The sequence below is a fragment of the Cupressus sempervirens genome, chromosome 4 (assembly GCF_028749045.1).
Source record: "Cupressus sempervirens isolate cs-2001-9-10 chromosome 4, ASM2874904v1, whole genome shotgun sequence".
Taxonomy (NCBI): domain Eukaryota; kingdom Viridiplantae; phylum Streptophyta; class Pinopsida; order Cupressales; family Cupressaceae; genus Cupressus; species Cupressus sempervirens.
In genome coordinates, this window is record NC_143121.1 from 80447184 (window position 1) to 80464672 (window position 17489).

The 17489-nt window shown below is 32.4% G+C and overlaps 1 protein-coding gene across 1 annotated transcript; it reads left to right on the forward strand.

The window, feature by feature from the left end:
• Positions 1-5438: 5438 nt before the first annotated feature.
• On the forward strand, positions 5439-6464 carry LOC149560027 (uncharacterized). The gene is made up of 2 exons (XM_089827544.1): positions 5439-5574; positions 5701-6464. Exons 1-2 carry the CDS (start codon positions 5439-5441, stop codon positions 6462-6464), a joined length of 900 nt encoding a protein of 299 aa, XP_089683670.1.
• Positions 6465-17489: the final 11025 nt, after the last annotated feature.

Below are 17489 nucleotides of genomic sequence, written 5' to 3' on the forward strand. Positions count from 1 at the left end.
GAATTCTTGACAAATTATAACATGAAACCTAAAAATGCTTTCTAGCAAAGAGTTTCTATGAAGAAACACATAACCTAACAAAAATTGAATAAAGAGAGACTCTACAAATAGGAAATAAATGTATACAAACATAAATTGATGAAAGAGAAACACTTAGCTCATATCCCTTGTGCAATAAGAAATTACAAGCATGGCTTCTTGTAAGGATTCCCCTTCCAAGACTCCCCAAAGCTGCACATTTGTTGCATGATAGGATATCCCTCTCAGAGATTTGCTAAATTCTTTCAATTACTCTTCAAATCTATAAGGACTTCTTCATCAATAAAACACTCCCCAATCAGTTCATCGCAACTTTTTGTCTAATGTAAAAAGAGAAGAGATTTTTGTTGCATCTTCCATAGAAAATGATGATTTCTCTGCATCCACCATTAAAGTAGCAGTAGTGCTCCACACATTCCAACCTTGAGCCCATGACCTTCTTTCTGACCTAGGAAACTTCAACATAAACAAAGAAAATTGTTAAAGAGGAAGTTGTCGAACATTTTCAAAGTGCAACAAATGATTGCAATCTCTCTTTTTTTCCATTCATATCACATTGTTGTTTCCAGCAACGCATATTTCGTCTTGTTGCTAGCAATTGTATTGCAATAGGAGTGATAACTGGTGTAATGGAGCATTTGAGCAGCAAATGGTGTATTGGAGTGTGATAGCTGGTCTAAATCTTTTTTCTTATACCGTTACATATGTTGGGCTCCTATAGTGGAGGTTTGTTGCCATTCTAATGTTATGACTCTCAACATAATTTTTTTAAAAAAAATTACAATTAAAATAAAAAATCTATTTTATTGAATTAAATATAACAATTTAAAAATAAAACTTTACCTTTAAAATAAATAAAAAATATTTTATCGAATTAAATATAGAAATTTAGAAAATAAAATATTACATTTTAAACTTTATTGAATTAAATACAACAATTTGAAAATAAAACATTACCTCTAAAATAAATAGAAAACATATTTTATTCTTTAACCTTTATTCAATCAAATATAAAAATTTAAAATTAAAACTTTACCTTTAAAATAAATAAAAAATATATTTTATTTAATTAAATATAACAATTTAAAAAATAGGGCAAGAGTCCACGACACAATGGTAACTTGTGAGCCTCTCATGAGGGAGGTCTTGGGTTCGAATTCACTTAACATATAAAATAAATAATTACAACAAATAGCAATAATGAATCTAGACTTCGGCTGTTAATAAAAAAATTTTAAAAATTATAAAAAATATATATTACATTTCAAATAGAAAACCTACTTTATTGTTTAAAAGTTATCAACTTAAATTTAACTATTTAAAAATAGAACTTTACCTTTAAAATAAAAGAATCTATTTTATTGAATGAATAAAAAAGAATAATAATACATTTCAAACCCAATTAATAAAAAAATGAAACAATACAAGCGCCTCGTTATAATAAAAATTAAATTTAATATTCAAAATTAATACATATTTTAAAATAAATCTCTTAATTAAAAGATATAAATGATTATATTCATTCAATGTATATTTATGTTGAATAATTTTTATCTTGATTTATTTTTATCAAATATATTTAAAATAACACACAAAATACTTTCATCAGAAATCATAGTAAATAAATGAAAGGTATATTATTATTTGATTGATTTAATTATAATTAATTTAAATATTTTTAAAAATAATAATCTAGATTTTTTATTTGAATCGTTTACCAACCAAGTCATATGGGTGAGCTTGCATGAGCAATTTTTGTGTCACCATGATCTGGCCAAATGGGATTAGGCCGGATCGAGTACAACTAGATCAGATCTGGCCGAATCTATCTAGATGTCATCCAATGTGGCCGTTTCGTTCATGGTTTTTGCAATTGTGAAGAACATAACACTTCAAAGGCCAATTTCATCATTAGAATTAGGGTTTTAAAACAATAAAAGTAACCAATAGATAGAGCTTGTAGTTAGAATTATGCTAATATAAGTTTTTTTTATCGATGACCCAATATCGATTACAATAATTGCAAAATAATGGAAGTAGGTATTTCAACATTGAAGACGATGCACATTGAAAAAAATAATAATAATTAGTAGATGATAATGAAAAAAATTTAAAATGGTTAAGTGTTCTAGAGGATAGAGTCATCTTGAATAATATATAACATTTGTAATTGTTAACATTGATTTACTAGGGAAAAGATGGTGGGAATGAAAAACTGTTAAATTATGAAAAGTTCAAATTTAAATAGCTATAATAGGAAAAATATCCAATATTTATTAAATTTTATTTTTGATAGTTCTAGGTACACATGTCATCAACAAAATAGTTTCAATTTAGATGAAAAGATATTTATTTGCTATTACTTCTATGGTAGGAACTATAACCCCTAATTTGCTCAATTTTTAACACTTTCAAAAAGGTCATTGAAAATTATAAAAACATGCTATTTTTATTTTTTTTAATTTAAAAAAAAAACATACATAAACTTTATCTTTCTATACACATTTCATCAGTTTACACCAACTTAAAATTCAAAATAGAAATATAACTTTTACATTTATGAAGTTTAACACCTTTTTTGATGTTAGGCTTTTCCTTTGTAATATGGTGACACATGTTTGTACTTTTACCCTATGAGGGTCAAAGAATTTACTATGGAAGAAAAGAACTAATCGAGGTAGGCTAAGGTTAATGAGGAAGCCCATTTGTGAAAATTTTTGAAACTCAAGGAGGAACTAGCACATATGAGTGGAGGGTTTTCATAGAAAGCCCTGCCTTAGCCTTGAGATGCCATCTACTATGCAATAATGTTGTATATCACCTTGGAGGACCACTTTTAGGTAATCTATTATTACCACTTCCTATTTTGAATCACTTCAAGAATCTAGACCACATTTCTTCTCATTTCTGTTATTGTATTCACTGGAAGATTTTATTTATAAGGGCAGGAGGAAACATGAGGAGGGAAAAGCTTTGTACCTTTTACATGAGGAGGAAACCCAGTGCTCTTGGTTAACCCTCTAGCCTTTGTGACCCACCAAGTCTCCTTGGTCCCTGGCCCTAGCCACAAGAAATTCAAGAAAACCCTTGGCCCTGAAGTCAGAATTGACCTTGAGCTCAAAATCAACCTCATAGAGTTAGATTCAGATACTAGGAAGGGTATGTAGAGTACTAGGAGAACTAGTAAACATATCTAGTTAGAAAAATTTAAGTCCCCATCCCCCAAGCACGATTCCACATCTGATTCCTCTAGAAGTGATGTCAACCCTCTGAGAAAGAAGAGATTGCCTTAGGACACAAAGCTTGCCCCTAGACCTATTAGCCCTTCCCATATCTTTGACACTTTGGAGGCTACCCCGACTAGAAGAAAGAAAAAAGATATCACATCCCCAAGGAAAGAAACCACCAAAGATGCTGGGAAGAAAGGCAAGCATAGCTACAATAAGGCAAGACATGAAAGGCTAGAGCAATCTATGAAGGATCTGGCTGACAATCAAACTAGTATTTGCCAAAGATTCAAAACTTTGGTTGTGTTTTCCACCAAGGTCATGCCCTCTGTGGCCACAACCCTACACTTCTTGCTAGTCAATAAGGTGGAGAATGGCCTAGGCAAAGCTACTGAGACAACTCAATCCATAAATGGGTTTCTGGCAAAGCACTAGCTAAAGACCATCTTGGATAAACTAGTTAAGGTGGAGGGGAAGGATGCGGATAGGGACATTCCTAAAGAAAAGGGGGAGGAAAAGCATGGACAAGAAGAGGGAAGCTAGCCCTAGTTCTGGTGTTTTTTGTGTTGTTTTATGCTGATAACTATGAAGTAGGTACCCCATAGTGTTTTAGCTTTTATGCCTATGTTGATTAATAGTAGCAATTTTCTTAGGTGTTGTTGGTCTATTTTATAGTCTTTTCTGCATATCTTATTTTTTTATGTTTAAAGTTGGCATAGGGTAGATGACTAGGAGGTAACCTCCAGCTGATTCTTTAGCCTTTCTAGTCTTTGAGATCAGCATTTCTATTAATATTTTATCAATCAATTTTTTATTATTATCAATTCTATAATTTTATAAGCTAGAGAGGGGCGTTCTATATATTGTAATTAGGAGTGGAGGTTCTATGTGAATAAAAATATCTTAAATATTAAATAGTCAATTGACTAACCTTTTTCAAGATTAGTTTCATCCTTATTGTGTAATTTTAAAGAAGTGTTCCTCCCAAAGTAAACATAATATACTTCAATCATACAAAATCTAATATTTCATCAAAAATAGTTTCATCCTTTATAGTTCTAAATATTCTAATATTTCTTAAAAAATAGTTTCATCCTTTACAATTCTAAACATTCCAATATTTTTATTGCATTGGCACATGAGAAAATTCCTGCAGATAGGCAAAGACTATTCTTCATTTGGTCGCTACAATTGGTTGCTCAAAATTACTTCGCAGTTAAGGAAAATTCTTTAATAGGTCTTGAAAGAAGAAAAAACCTATTTCTATTGCATAATTATGCTTTTCCTTTTTAATTTAGAGGTTTTATTAGACACAAAGAAATGATTTTATTTATAACTTAAAATGTAGGGTTCTGTCTTGGCTAACTACCAACGACAACTCATGTGTTTTGATTACATCATGATAATATTTTCTATTGAATTTTTTTTTTGCTTCTACTATTGTAACATTAAGTATTGAACAATAATTTTTCTCCTATTATTTTAGACTTCACTTTCAATGTGCGTTCTTCATTAAATTTTGCTATAAGATTTTGATTTCGATGTAATTTTAACAAAAGCAATACAAAAAGCTATTTTAAATTAATAATCTTATTAGTACCTAGGAGATATAATTTATTATAAAGCATAATTCTAAGTCTTATTTATCACCACTATTTACTTCATCTTTATATTTGAAGTTTTTTTAACAATTACAAATAATTTTCACATTAAGATATGACAGACTTCTATATATATTACAAGAATATAAAATAATTGTACAATGTGAAAGAAATTAATAATCAATTAGATGTGCTATATTAGAAGAACCAAATAATTTTTAATAGAGTTAGCATTCCCCTTAGACCCATCGTGGACACCAGAGGTTCTCCCACTTACCATCTTGCCGCCCATCTTACCAAGCTTATCTCTCCGCTTCTTGGCCATTCCAACTCCTTCATCAAGGATTCCTCCCACTTTGTTAGCTTCATCAAAGAGTCCAAACTAGATGAGAATGACATCTTGGTTAGCTTTGATGTGGTCTCCCTCTTCACGAAGGTTCCTATTCCTGACGTCGTTGGTATTGTGGAAAGGAAAACTAATGTTGAGATCGCTAATTTGGTTGATCTTTGTTTAAGGTCCACCTTCTTCTCCTTCCAAGGGACTATCTTTGAACAAGTAGATGGGGTCGCAATGGGCTCCCCACTCTCCCCGGTTATTGCTAACCTTTATATGGAGCACTTTGAAGAGCTGGCCCTCCACTCTTTCCCCCTAAAGCCTAAATGGTGGAAGCGGTACATTGATGATACCAATGTTTGCTGGCCCCATGGTATTGATAAACTAGAAGAGTTTCACATTCATCTTAACAACATCTCTCCTAGCATTGCTTTTACCTAAGAGCTTGAAAACAACAATCAATTGCCCTTCCTTGATATTTTACTCATTAAGAAACCAGACGGCTCTCTGGGACATCGAGTGTTTCGGAAGGCCATGCACACCGATCTGTACCTTCATGCTTCTTCTCACCACCATCCGAGCCAAAAATTTGGCACGCTTAAGACCATAACCTTAAGAGCCCTCAGGATTTGTGATGATGACCACTTAAATTCGGAGTTGACCCACCTCCGCCAAGTCTTTAGATTAAATGGGTACTCCCACAAACAAATCTCTAGGGCCTTTGTCTGTGCTCGCTCTTTCTTTTTTTCCCTCTCTGCTCCCCAACCCAACCCCTCTCCGCCTCCCGCTTTTGTGTCACTTCCCTTTATAGATGGGGTCTCCCAGAAACTTGCCAAGATTCTGAGCAGAAAAGGCCTACGCGTGGCCTTCAAACCTTGGTTTAGGCTCAAGAATCGTACCCCCGCTCTCAAAGATACCATAGATGTTTTTTCAGTATCAGGAGTCTACAAAGTTTCTTGCTCTTGCGGGATTTCGTATATTGGTGAAACTGGTCGCTCTTTTAGCACTAGAATCAAGGAGCATAGTGCCGACATTAGACATGACAGGGTTCATCAGTCTACTTTAGTGAAGCACTCATCAGCCACTAAGCACCACATTTTTTTAGAAGATGCCCAAATCGTATCCAAGGAGGACAACCATTTTAAAAGGAAGCTCAAAGAAGCTATAGTTATCAACAGTCACCCTGTCAACCTCAACAGAGATGATGGGTGGACCTTAAACCCTTCATGGATTCCTATGCTGACTAAAGACCAACAAACTTGATCCTTTGGTGTTCTGAGTACGTCGGTCTCCCCTCGCCTCCTTGCTCCTAGTTTCTCCCTAGTTGGTGGCCTGTTTGAGGATGGTGATTGCTCTCTTCCTTTTCTTCTTTTCTCCTTCCTTTCTCTGTGTTGTCGGGATCTTTAGGACGCTCCCATCTTTGGTTCCTTTGTTTCCTCTTACTTTATGGTGGTCCCAGAGGTTCATTTTTTCCTTTTTGATCCTCCTGTTTTTTATTTTGCATCACCCATGTGCACTTGTTTGCTCTTCCTTTTCGTTTGTGCTTTCTTCATTTCATTTCCGTCTTTTTTTTTTTCTTTTTTTTTTTCCATTCTTAGTTTATTCTTATTGTTATTTATTATTTGGTCTATTTTGGTTTATGTTCATTGTTATTTATCATTTGTCTGTTTATTTTTTTTTTTCCTTTTTTTTTTTGTTTTTTTGTTTTTTTTTTTTATCTCCCCCTCAATCCGCGTGTTCTCCCCCCCCCCCCCCCCCCCGCCACCTCCTCTCCTTCCTCTTATTATATCTTTGTGTTTCCTCCAGTCTGTTGCTTATTATTTTTCTCTTGCTCTTCATCCTGATAATGGATCACTGTGTGTGATCCGAAACGTTGATGCAAAAAACTTAAAACACAATCAAATTCCAGAAGTACTGACCAGTTTTTATTAAAGAATATTATTTAATTTTTAAGTTTGTTTAATGTTTATAATTCGAAGAATTGGAATCTTATTTTAAAAAATATTTAAAATTATATCTACACTTCACAAAGTAAGCTACCATTTTAAAATCACTAATTTATATAGAGATAATTAACATGTTAAATTTTAATACTAATTAAAATAATTTAACTCAAAATCATAATAAAATTTTCAACTAATTTAAAAAATAAAAAGAAATTTTCTTATATGTTAACTAAATTTAAATTATATTGTTACTTTACTAAAGGCAAGTACTTAGCCACTATGTGTCCCTTACTAGATATTGTCTTTTTTAAAAAGAAAACCCAAGATGATCATAATTCTTATTTTTTGATGAATAGTCCCTTCCTTATATTAATAAAAAATACAATAAAGTTACATATTCACAAAAAGAGGGGCTTGGGGAAATAGGATCACCTTGTGAGTTCATATGGCCAAAGCCCAGATATCAACTATTCGTAAAAAAAAAACTTCAAAAAACATAAAAAATCCTCAAGCTGCCAATGTAGTGCCAGCTGAAGGAGGAGGATCCTCATCATTAGAGCTCCACCTAAGGGCAGGGTGAGTAGATAGCTGAAGGGGAGCCCATCCATCTTTAGCAACAATAACATTATCTTCATCTTTCTCTCCCTCAGTCCTAGGAGGAGAAATGGATAAGTCTAGCTAGGGAAATACCCACTTGGGGTCTGAGTGCACAGAGGGCCAACCATAGTAAGAGTAGTAGGAGGAGCCATTAGAGACTACAAAGAGCCAAAAAATTGAGGAGGCAAGGTAGAGTGGTGCTAACCACCAAATCTTCCAAAAGAGCAGTGCTAACCAAAAGCACCACCACTGGGAGAGTAGTGTAGCTGGGAGCAAGGTGTGTGAGAGTGGTGAGCAAAATTGCTATGTCCTCAATGATGACCTCAAGGAGGAGTATTATTTTCGAAGGCCAAATCTAGTGGAACACAAGCTGCTATATTGGGGGCATTTTCCCAATGAGCCAAAAGCTCCTATAGGTGAGCCACCTCCAGAGCCACTTTATCTGTTTGTACTTGAATATACAACATGAGATTGTTATAAATACATTCTTTAGTGTACATAGAAATATTAATGTCAAGTGTGTTGTTAGCATAAATAACTGGTAAATAAGATCTCCAATCTGAAAGCATGACATATCAAGGAGTACTTGAAGGGTATCTGAGTATTGTCACCTTGAACAACCATATGCCAAAAGAAAGGTTCTAGGCATAAGGGGCAAAAGAGATCATAGATCCATTTCCAGTAACACTGAGCCCATCTATAGAACCAAAAAATGTGCAAAACAGTCTCTAGTTGACCACAGAAAGGGCAACAAGGGTCAGGAACACCCAAGTGTTGCAGCCAAGGGCCTAAAGGCAAGCCATGGAAAAGAGTACACTAGATGAAATGTGTAATTTTAGGTTCAATAATGACTTGCCACACAATGGAGAACCTATGACTCCAATTACGGTGAGAAAATTGCAAATTCCATCGTTGGTTGAGAACTTCAACCATGGGTAGGTGAGGAGCCAACCATTGGTAGCCCAACCTAGGCTTATATCTGGTTACTAGGGTGTCTAGATACCACCTCTATTCTTTCTACCAAGGTCGAGAGGAATGAATGCCCGCTTTATGTAACGAATGTGGAGGCACCATAGAAACTAGAAGATCAAAAGTCTATCGATCTAGATGAATGAGACATAATTACACTTTCATATCTGTCCACAACCATAAGCTCATAGTAACTCTGGAGAAAAGATCTTTCGGGGTTCTTATGCCACATTTAAAAAAATATAGAGCACTAGCCCCATGTACCTTAGCTAGGGGAACACCTTGGATAGAAAATAATGGTAACCACCAGAGATTGTGTTGGTTCATGGAGAGCCCATCTCTAAACCCATTACTAACCCAATGAAGCTAGGGCTTAACTGCTTCTCAGGCTTTCTAAATACTCCTAGCAACAAAAGTGCCCTGAATCTGGATAGGTCTAGTGATGACAAAAAGGGTTAAAAAACTAATCCCCTTCTAGACTGGCTGGTGAATTGGAAAGCCTACAAAAATGCAATATCTTAACAAAATCTTCTAGGCTTCATTGTTGGAATGAGCTCAAATCACCCATTTGGCACATAAAGAAATACATTTCTTATGGGTGGATAGCAAATCTAGGCCACTAGACTCTTTGGGAAGATAGCAAAAATCCCAAGCAACTCTATGAAAGCTCTGGTGAGAAGCATTTGATGCCTAGAGGAAATCATGTAATAAGAACTCAAGTTTAAGATAAGAGGCCTTTAAAGGAGCCCAATAGGAGGAATACTAAAAAACTAGAATTTTTCCACATGGTTGAGAGGTTTAGTGATCCAATACTCCAGCATCTTCTCTATTCTGGCAAGAATCGCATTCCAAAACTTGATGGCTGAGGCTTAGAAGGAAAAATGGATGCCCAAAAAATGAAAAACTTCCCCATATTGAACCCATTTCCCCATGTTGAAACTCAACCACCTTCATGCTGAGAAGGAAAACTAATACCATCTAACCATATCATATGACAAACTGAGTTGAGAAGAAACCTAGAGACTTTGACTTCTTATAGGCATAGAACATCAATATTGCTAGTCCTATGCTTGGTATCATGAACAAAATATTTTCTTGGGAGGTCTATTAGCCCCCTCACATTCTAGGAGAGAAAATTAATTATAAAAGAAAATTTGAAAGTAAATAAATTTATAAATAATAATAATAATATTTGACTTTGATATTAAAAAGAAATTTAACAATTACTATAATTAAAAATTTAAGTTATATGTTTTAGGTTTGATTTTTTATGAGATAAAAAAGTTGATTTGTTAGTAAGTGATTTAAAATAAAATATTTTAAAGAAGTAGATTGTTGAATAAATTGCTACAAAATTAGAAAGTATGATTATTACATACAAATTTAAGAATTCAATGATTAAATCAAGGTAATATATTAACAAATAGCATAAATTTAGACCTTTGTAGAAATATTTTTTAACAACTTTATTATGGAAACATTAATGGATATTAATATCTTTATGAGGATAATTTAATAAAGAACAATTGAAGTATGTCCGATTTAAAAATGAAATTTAGAAATATGATGTATTTTCATTTTTTATACATGTTTATGCTATGTTGAATCTAGTGTAACATTACTCATAATGAAGTCCCCACCTTGACATAGCCAATAACTCAGTCATAATCTATTTTCATGATACTAAAGTTGTTTTAAACTCTTACTGTAATTGTAGATATATAAATCCTAACTATTGTCCTATAAATAATCTAAATTTTAAGCTCTAAAATTTAATACAAACCCCATTTTCAAATGCATAATCAAAATCCTCCTAATTTAAAGAGTACGCCCAAACCAAAAAACCCTAATTTAACAATAATGTGATCCTAAACTTGAACCAAAATTATAATTGTAAGAGTAAAATTCTACCCAAGTTTAACTCTAACACTAACCATAATACGATCATGATGTAAAGCATTATTTTAACCATGAATTCAACCATAAGTATAATAATTCTAACCATAACCTTAATCGATCCTAAGCCTAATCATAATATTACCAATCTTAATCTTCAATGGTAATGTAAAACATAATCTCAAGTTGAGATAGTAAACCCTAATCATAGCCTTAACACTATATCCCATTCAATTTGAAAGTTCCAACCCTAATCAAAATACTAATGAAGGCATAAGATATTATCATTATCATACATATAATAGTCAACCTAAACCATACTTTCAACCTAAACCCTAATCCTCATAAAAATCCCAACAATCAAAATAACTCTAACCATAATAAAAAATATCACAACCCAAAGAAAACTATTACTTTGACCATAACAACTAATTCATTATCTTAATTGTAACCGTAATCAAAACAATAGTTATAATCATAACACTACCCATAATGTAAGTGGAAAGCCTAATAATAACCTCATGTCTAACCCTACCTTAATTGTAATAGTAAGTATTATTGTTAATCAAAATGGTCATTCTAAAAATACTAGTAACCATAATGTAAACCCTTATCCTAACTATAATGTAACTATAATGAAAATTAAATAGTTGCCTTAACTATTCTACTAAACCTAATTTTAATTCTAACTATAACCTCAATCCTAATTAAAATAATATGACATTAGCCATAATTGTGATCTTAAAATCACAAATCTAAATAATAATCTCACTCGAAACTTTAATCCTAAGTATTGTCACATTCATTGTATAAAGCCTAAATGCTATAAGAAGAGTACATTCTATAGTCCAATCATACTAATGCTTTAAAAGGTAATCTTTATATAAGTATTTTTATTTATTTATATTATTAGTACTTGTCGAAAGACTAAGTACTATTGTGACACTTAATGTGATTAAAACTTCATGTTTCTACCAATCAAAATGTATTATTTTTTCTATTTTATAATAAGTTTGATATTTGTATTTTATAACTACCATATTTTTAAATTTATAATTTCTCAAAAATATTATTTTATTATGTGATTGGCTTACCAAATTAAAGTCTTGTACATGAATTTTGCCAGTAAATTGGAACTAATGTCACAATAGGTTAAAAATTAAGAAAAATCTAAGATCATAAACTCTGCTGCTAATATTACTATTCAAAATCATTAATATATATTTTTAAAATGTAGTGTTGTTTAAAGCATAGTAAATTAGAAATACTTATTTTAAAATTTAAATTATTTAAATTATTTATTTTTTATTTTTTATAAAAATTTATCAAAATATATCTATTATAACATAATAGTATTTTATATTTATATATCTATAATTATATAAATAAATATTAATAAAACTAGAAAATATAATTGATTTCTTTAATAAGATTTATTTTATCATTATTATAATATTTTTGTGAAATCATAAAGTTAAAATACATTTAATGAAATAGAACTAAAATTTTATATAATTTATAAATTATAATTAATTAAGTACTAAAGGAAAATACTTGACCACTACATACACTTGTTAAGTTTGTTTTTATTTTAAGCAGTTTGATTTCTTGCTAAATGGCATTTGCTAGCAACACCACTATCAGTGTAGTCGCCTAAATTATGGACAGTGAACAAGAAAATGATAAACAAATGATGATAAAATTTAAATTCCGTGAACGGACCCTTGGTCTATTGGTGAAGTTGAATGGCTCACAAAGAGCCCACCAGGGATCAAGTCTTGTTGAGTGCAAGGCCCATAGACATTATAAGGGATGAGGCCGGGATCGTGCCCCGAGTGAATTTGGCAATGTGGATGCTCCTCAGTCCTTGGGTCTTAGCCGAAGAGGTGTTCAGTATTCAAGCACTTGTGGGCCTGTATCGAGTACCTAAAAGTTAATGGTGGCCTTCACTAGTTGGTAGCTCGCAGGCTTCGTGGCTCGCTGGGCTACATGGCAGGTCTAAACACTCCATCAAAAAAAAAATTTAAATTTCGTCTGCTACTCCAATGTTCTAACAAATGCATGTCGATACGTCTCTTTATTTACCAGATATTTTAAAATCATATATAAAAGAGTTTGCATATTAAATGGAAACTAAGAACCGTTGAATATTTCATTTAAAAACTTTCCAATTGGGATGCACGTCATCAAATATTCAGATCAAACCTGACTACGCAGGCGTGCACGCATCTGGATCATTTCTCTCAAATGATTTCGCTTTGAATTTTCTTAGAATCTGACAAATACTGGGTATAACGGCTATCCTGCCCTCTACGATGTACACAATAATTTAAATTTTAAATTAATGCATTCCAATGGAAAAGGTTACCTAATAAGCTTCATCTCACGTGTAGAATCTGAAACAGGGAGTAAAAAATAGAACAAAACAGAATACAAAGAAATTTTAAAAATAAAATAAAATTATACACAAATAATGAATCTTTTATTCATTTCTTTTCAAAAATACATTTCTTCCTAAGTGAGGTCTTGTTGTGACACACTTTCTATTATACAACTTAATAAACTCAATAATCTAAGATCACTATATAAATATCATATCTCCTAAAAATAGATGACTATTTGTTTACATTTCATGCATACAACATGCCTCTCATAATCATGCAAACTACAATTAGAACTTCTAAATTATGCATAGCAAATACATGCCTAATACTAAAACTATGCATAACACTATATGTGCAACTTCATATGCATGGAGATACACTTAATTTAAATGCAACAGATAATTTGATGGTAGAACAAGGAGTGGAGCAGTAGTACAGCATTGACTTCTCTACATATACAAACTGATAGTCTAAGAAAAACTAGTGCACGTAAATAGATGATTAACTCTAGTAAAGACGATGGAACCATGACTCGAGCATCACTTCCTACATACTCCTGCTTGAAGCCAAGACTCACAATTCGATCTCCTAACACAAAAACTCAACTCATGCAACTCACAATGAAACTTCAACATCACTTTCTTTCTCTTGATGTCGAGTCTAACAATTTTTTTTAGAGGTTTCAAACTCATCCACACACCACATAGTGAAATTGTTTATCACGAGTCTGATAGACTCACATAGCACTTCTAGTAGAAGTCAACTAATCTCTTCATTAATTTTTCTCTTTCATGAGAGATCCCAAGGTTTAGTCTTCCCCTCCTTTATCTAACATAGAGAAGACTCTTGACACTTCCATGTGCCAATTGAAACAAGTAGTCATTAATTACATCTCTCAAAATTTGAAACCCTAATCCACCATTGATTCTTTTCTCATATGAACATTGAGGTGAGTTTTGTACACCCTTCATAACATCTTGGTCACTTTCTACCAATAGGATCCATTGATCCATCTGTAATCAATATCTATATAATTTTTCGTAGATTCTCCATTGCAATCTTTATTCCAAAAAGTATTCTCATTGTGACTTTTCAATCCACATGTTTGACAAGGGTGAAGATCCCAACATTTATCCTCAGAGCATCCTTCCATGTGACAATGAGAACAATGCACTCTTTTAACCTATTTCTCTAAACTTTTTATTCTCGAGACATCAACTTTATGTCTCTTACTAAAACCTAGGCCTTCATACTTTGGCCTCCAATTGGGGTGAATGGGCTCCTTCCTATCATGCCCATGATTTCCTAATCCACTACCTTTAAAACCTATTTTTTACATAATCTTCAAAGTAATATTATTTTTAAAACAACATTTATTTTCATCACGACAAACTCAATCAATACCTTCAAATGGTTGCTTGTTAGAATATATAGTCCATTAATATAATAGAGAGAGGGGGGAGGTCAATCAATTATCCAACTATTATCATAGTTATCAACCTTAAACAACTTTGACCATATGAATAATATAAACTGAAATAAAAACAAGATACTTGGACATAATAACACCAGATATGTTAACTAGGGACACCCTTGATTAGAGGGAAAACCCCAAGGGGAATGGTACCCAAAAGATGATTAACTAATAGAAATATTCCTTATTAGAGGATGGACCCTATTAGGAGTCTATGAATACATTCAATAAATATGAGTCCCTATTAGGAGATTCTGAATCCCTATTAGGAGATTCCAACCCTATTAGGAGATTCCAACCCTATTAGGAGATGCACCAACCCTGTTAGGAGTTGTGGAAGATAATTGAACCCACTGCCCAAATAGCTTCAAGGGAAAGACCAATGAACCCACTATCCAAATGTTCTATGTATTATTCTGCGTAGAATAATAGAATTGTATTGTACTATTCCTTCCTCTTTCTCTATCCTATCAAGCATACTTCTACTCCTTCAGATCTTGTAACCAGATCACCAATCTCACATCCAATAATCCCTTGGATTTCTTACATGTATTCAATAAGCACTTTGCTCCTTTTCTCACTTCACACTTCATACAACAATGGAAACTCATGCTCACTCTAACAATCAAGGAAAACATCTTTCCTTTATACCATATTTTCAAAATAATTCCTTGAGTTGGCATTGAGGCTTACCCACTTAATTATAATAAGATAATTAATTAATTATAGTTACAATAGTATTCTTGTCTCACAATCTATACAAACTTCTCATGTGTGCTACTAGGGCTTGCACACTCACCAACATCACTAATTGACTACCTTTTGTCACTGCTTGAGTGCACATCTCTTTATTGCATCTTAGATGTAATATAGCAAACAAACATTAAGAACTACTTTGCCAGTACTCTATCTCTAAAATTCTCTCTGTCAATCAGTTACAAATTTGTATGTCTTTAACTTAGACTCTGTGCACTCAACCACATCATCAGGACACATTGTAGAACATGTCCACAATTGGGCATCATAATAAAATCAATCCATTATCCATACCATCAAGATCTTTGCATACTACTTATCCAATCTTTAGAGAAACCATGTCACGTTAACATCAATGAAAAACATAGTCATGAATGCAACATGTCAATGCTCTCCAATTATCAAGACACTCTCCAAATGTAGTATCATTAGAATCCATGCTAACATTTCTTACCTTCTTCTTTACATGAAAGAACAAGAGAACAAACCAAGTATTAAGTGTTATAAAAAACATCACAAACTGATGACTTTGATTTCAAGATCTCAATATCCTTTCCAAAATCTCTATCTGCTTACTCAAATCAACATTCATATTTTTGACTTCATCAAACAAGATCAAATTTTGTTTGGATTCATAATTTGCATTTATAAATTTCTCCAACTTTTTTTCAAGATTCTTATCTTCACAAAAATTATCATAAATATCATTCCTAAACTTTTTCAAATTCTCTTCCAATTCTAAATTACACTTTTTGAATTTTCTCAATTCATCATTCAAAATGTTTTTCTCAAAAATCCAAAATTTGTTATTTTTTAGCCTTTTTTCCTTTCCTTCCCATTGAAAAAAAATAAAATTCTACACAAATAATTTACCTTGATGATGGGCACTATTGTTAGGCTACACTAAATGGATATTCTTTAATCTCTATAAATCTTTAGTCTTCCATTTAAAAATAAAAAATTCTGATATGTTTTTCATTATAGGTTTCTCTTTGTCTTCAATCAATCCCAAGATCTTTTCTACTCCTCTGATAATATCTTGCCCAAGATCATTCCATACAACTCTGTTACCACATGTAGAATCTGAAATAGGGAATACAAAATAGAGAAAAACATAACACAAAGAGAAAATGGAAAAAATACACATGCCTCTTCTATGAGGGCTTATACAATGGTTGTCATAGTTTCTATTGTGTTGCTTAATAAACTCAATAATTTGAGATCACTATAGAGATCATATCTCTTAAAAATAGATGACTCTATTTATTTACATCTCATGCATTCAACATACATCTCAAAATCATGCAAACTATAATTACAACTTCTAAATTATTTATAGCAAAAAAAATAAATGCCTAATGCACTATAACATTTGGGGTCAAATTACGATGAAAATTTATGACGGCATTGTAATTTGTGTTCATTTTCAAATTTTTTCCAAGTCCCTAATGCCAGCATAATACTGACATTGGCATCGTAATTGCGATGCCCTTATAAGCATAAAACAATAAAAAGAAACATGAAAATCATTTTCCATTTCTTCTAATTTTGGAGAGAGTTGTGCATGAAAAAGGTGGAAAGCTATGAATGTTGTCATGGCCCTTGTGATCGATGCATTTCATTGTTGTGCCCTCACGATCTCTGCATTTTTCTATTGTGCCCTTGCTCTGCAATTTTATTGTCATGTCGTGCCCTTTTTCTGTGATTTCATTGTCATGTTATGCACTACCTCTATGATTTCATTTTCATGTCATGACCTTGTGATCTATGTTCCCTAGTTCTATGATTTTTTCCAAGCACGAGAAGGGGTACGCATGTAAATATTTTTTTCTTTTCCTTGTATGTCTTTATATTTCCTCCTAAGCATGTATCACTTTATATATTCAAATTTTGAAGATGCTTATTACATATATGATCTGACTACATACATATTCCACAATCCAAATAATAAAACAATAAAATTCACTCAACCCATGCTAAGTGACTTCCCTCAAGATCCTGCACAAAAATAATGTAGACCATGAAAAATGGGACAAGTTCATAAGAAATTTTACAATAACATATCATAGCAGATTTTTTAGAAAGAAAAAAGCCATAACCAATTAAATAGGTCTAGTTTTTTATTAGTTGGGTTGATATATACATATATTTACCTGGGTCATGGCATCTACAATGGAACAAGCCTCATGATTATGCATATGTGTTTGGTGCATTTTTTTCCTGTGATATATCTCTACATTTCATTGTCATGCCCTCGCTCTACAAT

Excerpts from the sequence above, each read along its gene's own strand:
- LOC149560027 (XM_089827544.1), top strand. The coding sequence starts at position 5,439 with ATGGGCTCCCCACTCTCCCCGGTTATTGCTAACCTTTATATGGAGCAC. Across the intron at positions 5,575-5,700 it reads CAATGTTTGCTGGCCCCATG|ACGGCTCTCTGGGACATCGA; the intron begins GTATTGATAAAC and ends TTAAGAAACCAG.